General features: G+C 42.9%; 1 protein-coding gene across 1 annotated transcript in view; it reads right to left on the bottom strand.

The window, feature by feature from the left end:
* Positions 1–219: 219 nt before the first annotated feature.
* The window catches only part of NIN (ninein (GSK3B interacting protein)), a gene marked incomplete at its 3' end in the record, with an annotated part of 37,146 nt that continues 28,420 nt past the window's right edge, over positions 220–8,945 (bottom strand). Inside the window, exons 13-19 of the mRNA XM_010086429.1 lie at positions 8,223–8,376; positions 7,783–7,904; positions 6,106–6,632; positions 3,387–5,378; positions 2,100–2,225; positions 1,405–1,474; positions 220–435 (exon numbers count right to left, since the gene is read on the bottom strand). Coding sequence (XP_010084731.1) covers positions 220–435; positions 1,405–1,474; positions 2,100–2,225; positions 3,387–5,378; positions 6,106–6,632; positions 7,783–7,904; positions 8,223–8,376 — 3,207 coding nt within the window. The remainder of the gene's footprint in view (positions 436–1,404; positions 1,475–2,099; positions 2,226–3,386; positions 5,379–6,105; positions 6,633–7,782; positions 7,905–8,222; positions 8,377–8,945) is intronic.

The raw sequence follows: 8,945 nt of genomic DNA, 5'->3' as shown, positions 1-8,945 counted from the left end.
CTCTGACATTCTGTGATTCTGTGACTTCTATCTCCCTTCTTTGGCTGTTGCCATGCTTTCCTTCCACCCCCACATGCATGTATGTTTACAGATAGTAATCAGGAAATTTTGCTTTGAATGACCACACACAGCTTAAGAAAGGGATGCTAATTTCACAGCACCTGTGCATGCCCAAAAGTTCAATTGTTTCATACTGTTAGAGACAGTGTAATCCCATACCTTTACTTTGGAGTTTTCCAGTTCCTCTTTCAGTGCCAGTCTCTCCTTTTCCCATTCCTCCAGGGTACACTTTCCTGCTTCCCTTTCCTTTTGCTTGAGCATCCTTGCCAGCTGTTGATTAAGATCCTGCACATCTGCTTGATTTTTGGAGTTCCTCTGGCTAAGTTCTGTATTTTCAGAGTCCAGCTGCTGGTTTCTGGTCTTCAGATCTGCTACCTGAATGGGGACAGCAGTGTCAGTTATGACTGCTTTTACACTGGGGATGAGATTTTTAGAGCATTTCCTTTCTATTAAGGTGATTAAAAAAACCATGACAAGTGTCACTCCAATTCAATGGTGACTCTGGGCAGTGGGACACAGCTGCTGTTAACTGTCCTCTGCGTAGCAGCGGTGACCGCAGTAGCACTGCTTTATTTCCCTAGAGCTGTTTAATTTGCTCCATGCCCTGATTTTAGGCCAAATCGAGTAGAACCGTATTTAGGAGCAGGAATCCTCCTGATGACCTGTTGCATGCACGGTCAGCCTCACAAACTTAATTTCTCATAACTGGCCTCAATTGTAGCAGTTATGATATCGGTCATCTGGCACTCCACGCTGTTCCTCCTCCCCTTTGCCATACTGATGGATATTTTGAGGGTTATACTGTTGAGCTAGTAGATGATTCTGAGCAAGTAGAATTTTATTCAGCAATATTAAGAGGGACATGAATGTAAGAGCTACTTAAACCTTCTACTTTGCCTAGCATAACAAGCCACCGTTAAAATAAAAGTAGCAGCCTTGTGGATATGAGCAAAGGGTCACAACTGGCAGCATTCCCAGACCCAGCTAGCTGGGAAATAAGTAGAGGCTGAGTCACATCACCTGAATTTCCCACGGGCTACTGCAGAGCATTACCCACGAAGACTACAAAAGGAAGATTTTAACTTTATATTTCTACTAAATAAACCTTCCAAGCTGACTACGGAAAGCGCTCTCAAGTCTGTAAGCTAGCCAGTTACAGTAACGTTGCAGTTGTCCTCTACTCAGGTCAAACAAGCCTCGTATCAATCCCAAGAAGTTAACAAGAACAGTTATCAAGAAATTTAAGTGTATATAATGGTCATTTTCTACTGCCTTTGTGACCAGCTAAGGAACAGCTTTTCTAGAGTGATGGTTTCTCCAGAGAAGGTTAGGGGCTCACTATACCTGCTTTTTCAGGTTGTCAACCATCTTCTGTACAGCCACCTTCTCCTTTCTCACAGCCTCTATCTTTTGTCTAAGGAAAAATAAAAGCTCATTAACGTTAGGGTCACTTCTTACTATACACACAGCCTACAAGAACGGGCTGGTTTCTGACATCGCCAGAAATAGTAATTCTGGATATATATTTATTGCTTAGCATCACTCTTTTGCACAGGCTTGGCAAGTGCTCAGTTCCTCAAGGCACCCCCACCCCATGTTGTGCTTTTCTAGAGGTGAAGAATACTCCCAGGATTGTGGATGGTTACCTACTTGCAAAAGACCAAATCACTGAAGTGCTTTCACACTGGACCTCCTCCTGCCTTTTCTAAGGCTACACCAGCCCAACAAGCTCTGCCTTTGCTGAAGCAAGAATTGCATCAGGTCAGCTCATAAGTAGGGCCCGTGTTCATATGTTACTGGTTCATCTGAACTCCTACAGTTCAGCCCCTGCTTTGGCTCTAGGAAGGGGCAGGACAAGCTGGGGCAGGTGAAAAGGATGAGGAATAGACTTTCAACCAGCTGGATTTCCAATGGCACCATGAAATAAGCCCATTTCAAGCTTTGCAGAATATCTAACACATGAAGGAGCTTTGAGAAAAGGGATGTAACAGTGAGAGCCTGAAGGCACACACATGGTACATGCCCCATTGAATTCTTACCTCATTTCTTCTCGGGATCCGTTTAGCTCCCTCAGTTTCAGGCTGGAAGCACTGCCTTCCTCATTTAATAAACTCACTTCATTTTTGAGAATAGCATTTTCTTCTCTGAGCTTCTCGGCTTCACATCTGTGGCAGAGACATGAGACAAGTGAAAAAACTGTTTCTGTATATTGTCTAACCCCACAGGGAAAAAAATTACTCAAAGCATAAAGCTACCTGTAATATTTCAAAACAAAGCTGCAATTGACTTATTTTATATATGAACAGTATATGGATTTTAGATTTCATTTAGTAAGAATGCTTCCCCAGATCACTGAAAAAGGGGCTTTTTTGTGCATGTTTTTGTACAGCTACAGTTAATTAAAATCCAAGATACCTAGTAAAAGTTTTACACTAATATTGTACCATACCTTTCAGTCCTTGAGTTACAAACAACATAACTTTAAACAGCTTGACACCACAATATGCAGACTGCTAGGAAAGCAAACTGTTTCCCCAGCTCCTTCTAGAGCCCAGTACGCTGGGAACAGCCTCTTCTGTCCCGAGGCAAATGGTGAGAAATAACTTAGCCATGGCGTAAAGAACAATTTCCTGCAGGAAGCTGGTGCAGAACAATAATTAAGCCACTTGTAGCCACTTTATGGCCTCCAAGAAAGTCCTTGCTGAAATACAGCAGTTAAAAATACCTATGTAACCTATTATGTTCTCTGTGTTATAACGGTATTTACCAGATCACACACCTGACACATTCCTAACGCTAAGTGCTCCTGCTGGGAACGAGTTACTCTAATTCTCTAATATTAACTTAAATATCAAGGAAAAATAAAAGCACTTTTAGTATTCCAAGTAACATTCAGTACTAGAAGGGAGCAAACCAAGTGTGGAGGTGAGATTAGTAAAAGCTAAAAGCATTCTGGAAGTTTTACCGTAGTATTTTGGACATAAAAATACAGAGGTTTCTGCTGGACCGCAAACTACATCCACAGACAGAACAGATGGCAGGTCGCTCCTGTTTTGCCATTCATGTTAGGTCACGGTCAGAGAGGAGTAAGTCACACACATTTATTTCAACTGTCGTTATCCATGATTAATGTCAGCTTGCTAGGAGTTAAGAGTCCAACGCACTGTTTTCTAACCAAAGTTAAACTACAGCGGTTAATGCAGCAGCCGTACGGCAGGCAGGCGGCTACGAAGCGATGAGTGGGATGCTAGGTTAGTTTCTAAGCGGCACGTTCGATTACTGTGGGGCTGACAGGTTTCCCACAAAGTTGTGCAAGTGTACGTTACCTCAGAAGATCAACTTTTTGCTGGAGCTCGGTGCACGTGCTTTGTAAGCCGTGCGTCACTGTATTCCTCTTCTCTCTCTCTTCATGGAAATGCTTGTTGTTTGGGTTAACCAGACCAGCAGCTTTCTCCCTCAGCTTTCCGCTGGGCTCTTGCAGCTCCTTTTTTTGCAGCGGCATGCTCTCGCTTTGGGCATGCTTGTCTTGCTGTCCTACGATTCCTTGTGCAAGTTGTTCTTGTACATCTTCCAATTCTTTAACTTTTTGGAGGAGCTGTGTTTTCTCCTCTCTGAGCTTGATAATTTCCAGTTTACTTTCTTCTAGTTTGCAGTGAAGGTTTCTCAGCTTACACAGGTTATCTTCTAGCACTTTATTTCTTTCAACTAACTTTATCATTTCAGATTTCAGATCCTCATTTTCTACCTGAATTGCTTCTTGTAGTGACAGAAGTTTAGCCTGTGCCATTGATCTGTCTTGTAACTCTTCAACCCTTTTCCAAAGCTGAGCTATTACACTTTTCAGGTCACCATTTGTTGACCCAGGAGCATGATCAAACTGGAGAGAGGTTTCACTCAGTTCTTCACCCTTCTCAAGCTCAACTTGCAGCTTCAAAGCATCAGAAACAAACCCTTTCTTTTTGGGAGTTATTCTGTGATTTAGCAGATGAATCTCATGCTGTTTAATATCATTGTGTAGCATTTTTGGTCTGGGTACTCTCTCAAGAGTTTTCTCGAGATCTCTCTTTTTTTGCAGCAGAGGCACCTGAGAAAGCAGCTCTTGATTCTTGTCACAATCCTGACTGCCATCAGCTTCCAGTGCTGCTGTACTTCCTTCCAGCTGACACATCTGTACCTTGAGAGCATGGCCACCTGCTCTGGGTATGACACATGCTTTCTCCAAATCTGAATCCATCTCAGTCATTTCTTCCAGGTCTGTACTATCAGCCTCCAAAAGCTGAAGGACATTCGAATCTGTTCCCTGGTCTGCATCTTTACAATCGCTGGGCAACCCTCCAAAAATGGGATCTATTTCCCCTGGCAGCTGAGATCCTTCTGAGATGGAGTCGGAGCAGCCAGGACTGGGAGGTCGCATGGGCTCCTGCTCCGCAGCTTGCAACCTGTGCTGCAGCCAGACGATCTCCGCAGCCATTCGGACGTTTTCCTTCACAGCTTGCTCGTGCACTTTCTGCAGATTTAAGAGGACATCTGCATCATCTCCCAGAGGCACCATACCACAGAAAGAAGCAATTTTGCTCTTTGCTTTTGCATACTCATTTTCTAGGACCCTATAATGATTTTGTAGTGCGGAAAAACTATGGGCCTCCCACTGCAATTTCTGTATCTTCTCTTGAAGGTCTGAGATTTCCAGACTCATCTCAGCCTTTTCTGATTCTGCTCTTATGCAAATGTCTTTGTTTAAACTCTCCAAAACAAGAAGTTTGGAATTGAGTTCTTCTTTCTCTTGCTTATGTTCGCTGTCAAGCCTCTCCAGCTTTTGCCTAAACAGCTTCCCATCTTCCTCCACCGCAGATAGAAGCTCTTCTTTGTTCTTTAGCTCTTTTTCGTGGTCATTTTGGAGTTTTTTTATTTCATCATTCAGCTTTTTCTCTTGCTTCTCAGCAGCATTCCTCAGGTCTCGCAGCTCCTTCTGAAGCTGCTCTCTCTCGCACACAAGCTTGTTCACTTCTTCCTTGAAGTTTTTCTCCATGAGCTCTTTCTCCTGTGTCAGGGCAGAACAAACAGCCTTTTCCTTTGCCAGGCTTTGCTTCAGTTGCTCATGAGCTTCCGCAACCTCCTGAGCAATTTCATCCTTTTCAAACTCCCACTGAGATTTCTCCTCTCTTTGCTGTTCGGCAAGTTCATGCAACTCTCGATGGTAACGTTCTTCCAGATTTTGGATTATTTCTTCGTATTTATTCACAAGTGTTTGTGTGTCGACAGAAAAGTGACTTTCTGCATGAGATGCTCTTCTGTTATAGTCACTTTCCATTTTTTTCCTAAATATGGTTAACATAATATATTACTAAACTCTGGGCTAACTCAAAGAGATTCAAAAGGCTTTTTTGGCTGAATAAAACAAGCTGAAAAATTACTTTTTCACAGAGTTGTAGATGACGTAATGTTTTTAAGAGCCAAAGTTAAATTCGAGGCAATTTGTTGAAACTTCAAAAATAACAATCTAGCTGCCTTGGAAAGCGTACACTCATGAAACGTCCTCAGAAGATGTTTTATGTACAATGTATGCCCTTCTGTTCTTTTGATCATATTTGTAGGGCAGATTTCTTACCCCATCTCTCCCTGCCACCCCAGGATAGTTTGTTTCTTTTGACACTCTGTCCTGGATAAAAGCATTTACCAGCCATCCCTTTACTTCTTCAGAAAAGAACTCTGAAAACCCACATGCTTTAAAGTACAAAGCAGAGATTTGTAATGCACAGGGCTCCTGAACAGAGCTCAAGTTAACGATGCCTGGTTATGCTTTAACACTATTGTTGCCTCTGGGTGAGCTAAAAATCGATATAAATATCTGCTGGAGAAAGGGCAGAAGAAAAAGCCCCTGGGTAGCAGCCCAGTGTTCTGGAATAAAACAGGGAATAGCACCGCAGTTAGTACACTTGAATTAACCATCAGGAGTCATTTCTGCACCGGGTTCACCTTGGTCACCACGCCAAGCCACCAAGGTCAGCGTACACCACTACTGTCGCCACCAGCAGTGACACTCACCTTTCCTCCTCCAGCTCCTGCTCGTGCTTTCTCAGCAGCTCTTGCTGGAGTTCTTCCTTCTCCAGGGCATGCACCTCTGCCATCCTCTTCAGCTGCTCGTGAAAGCCACATTCCAGCTCTCCCTTCTCTTCCTGCAGTGTCTGCACCAAAACTCTCATTTTTTCTTTCACCCAGACACCACTTTGAATCAGTTCTTCCCGTTCTTGACTAAACTTCTCTTTTACCTCTTCCAGTCTGGCTCTAACGTCTTCTTCATGCTCCTGCCTCAATAGTTCTTGCAGATTGGCTTTTTCCTCATCAAAACTAATTTGTAATTTATTTTTCTCATCATTATATTTACAGTCAAGCTTTTCTTGCTGTTCTCTGAGCGCTGCCGCCTCTCCTTGCAGTTCCACAATTTGGTTTTTAAGGCCCGTTATTTGCTTTTCCATGACGTGCATCTCCTCAGTGTACTTCTTCCTCATATCCTCTTGCTCTTTCTCACAGTGGATTTTTGTCTCATCCAGCTGCTTTTTGTAATGGCTCACCTGCAAAAAGGAAAACAGATTGGTTTGTTTTCTACATGATGTTCTACATAGATGCTTTTTCTACATCGCTGTAGTGTATTTCCATATATTCTACAGAATATTTTGATTTACACATTAGCATCTTATATCGATTTCCCCTGCAAAGAATGCTGAAGTGCTCAGCTTAATTTCATACTGGGATAAAGACGATTATTATGTAGAAGCCAGTGAAATTCACGCTTTTCCATTAAGCAAATTTGTGAAAAGAGAAGCCATTAACAACTTTTTAGTTCTAAGTCAAATTGCAAATGGACTCTTCTTATTTCACTGATTGCTTTTTCAAAAGCTTTCCCAAATAAAGAGCCAGATAAGGTGTGGGGTTTTTTTTGTTTGTTTTTTCAGAGAAGTGATACGAGACAAACCCTTAAGGAAGAGTAATGATTTGGGGGTAATATTTTCTCAGCCCCCTTTTACCACTCCCATCCCAGCTTTGTCACAACACAGTTTCAGTGTACGTGTGTTATGCCATACATGAAATTAATAGATTATACTTCTATAACCATTATAATTATATAATTATCTCTCATCTAGAGGTGGGTACTGGTCTGACAGATGCAGTGGAAGCCTGATGGTACCCTTTACTTCTGGTCCTGAACTGACTCCTGCAGAACAAGATATTTGGAGATATTTCCGCCCACATGGGAAGATTAACCTGCAGATGGACACTTGAAGTGGGGAGCTGGCTACTCTCTTAACAGCAGAGTTTCCATACTCCCACAGCACAGATCGTGTTTCAGCGCAAGCATAGCATTTAGCAACGCAGACTCCTGCCAGCAGCCTTTCTAACCCGCAATTATCCCGTGCCAGTGGGAATGAAGTGGCTAATTCAGATGCAGCAGGGTTTCCAGACAGGAAATGCAACACTGCCTTGGAAAGCCTCGCTGCTCTCTCATTAGCCAGTGGGTGGTGTGAGGATCTATTGCAGCACTCATTCAGCCCTTTCCAGCACCTCTCCATCACACAGCAACATGCAGAAGGAGCGGGGAAGGGAGAAGCTTAGATTCACAGAGAGGTTGTAAGCTGACCAGGAATAAAAGATCATTCTCCAAGATCATCCCACTTGGATGAAGAGGCTGGAAAAGTTGTGAAGGTTTAAGTGAAAATATCTTACTGTGTCTTCCAGCTCCTGTTTGAGGTGATGTAGATCCCTGTGATGTTGCTCCTTCATTTGTTCAATAGCCATTTCTGCCTCTATGCTCATATTTAACGGGTTGCAGTCTTCTGAACCAAGTCCTTTAAAAATAATAATGATATACATATTCTTGAAGCCCAAAGAGATACATTCTCAACAGAATCATTTCATCGATTTAAATTTGTGTAGGCAGCTACTTGAAGCTCTCAAACTCCCATCACACATGCAGAGAAGAAACTGCAAACATTAATTTCAGCTTTGAATATAGTACAGCAGCCGTATTCCACTTAAATAAAAGAACAGAGGGGGTGGCTGAGCCTCACTGGGAAGACTTGGGAAAGTTTTTATGTTATTTCCTCTAAGATGTTATCATAGCTACCTACAGCACAGAAGTTGGTCATACAGGAGATGGGCTTTACCTTGGTCAGGCTCAATGCCACTGTTGCCATGACTTTTCATATCCATGTCGAACTCTTCTGACAGGGAATTTTTCAGCGAAGGCCTGAGCACTTTGCCTTGGGCACGGTACTCCTCCAGCTCCGAGTGCAGCTCATCTATCTGGTCCTGCAGCTCCTGAGAGGGGCGAGAAAGAAGCTTGAATGTAAGCAACCGAGGCAGTTTAGCATCTGTACATCAGCACACTCTCATGATGAGACATTTAGGAGGGAATCACAGTAGGTAAAGACTTGTCAGTAATCCTGCCATCATGCCACAGTTAGTCATCCTCCTATCAGCAAAACAACACCCTTTCTCCAGGTTCCAAACAGGGCAACTAACCAATGTGTTTCTTCCTAAAAGAGCAGAACCTTCATCGGACTGACAGCCTGCATATATTCTTGCCTCTAAATTATAGCGTGCTCCAGGACCTTTCACTTTATTCCTTCTTCCTATGACCTTTTTTAAACAGCAGCTTAGGAACATTTTCAAACAGTCAAGAAATATCTCCTCAAACACCATCTACTTGAAAAAAAAAAAAATAAAATCAGAAGGCAAAAGACCAAATTAGGAAAGAGATACCCTCATTACTGCGTTTACCATCTGGTACTTCTGCCCACTTGCCAGCGGAACACCCCCAGTGTTTGTGCCAAATGCCACACGCTCAGCTCCACGAACAGCATTTATTGAGGAAAATTAATCCCTAC

This window comes from Pterocles gutturalis, unplaced genomic scaffold, assembly GCF_000699245.1.
Source record: "Pterocles gutturalis isolate BGI_N339 unplaced genomic scaffold, ASM69924v1 scaffold4751, whole genome shotgun sequence".
Lineage (NCBI taxonomy): Eukaryota > Metazoa > Chordata > Aves > Pterocliformes > Pteroclidae > Pterocles > Pterocles gutturalis.
The sequence above is the reverse complement of the archived record's forward strand: the minus strand, read 5'-3'. Positions and strand labels throughout refer to the sequence as shown.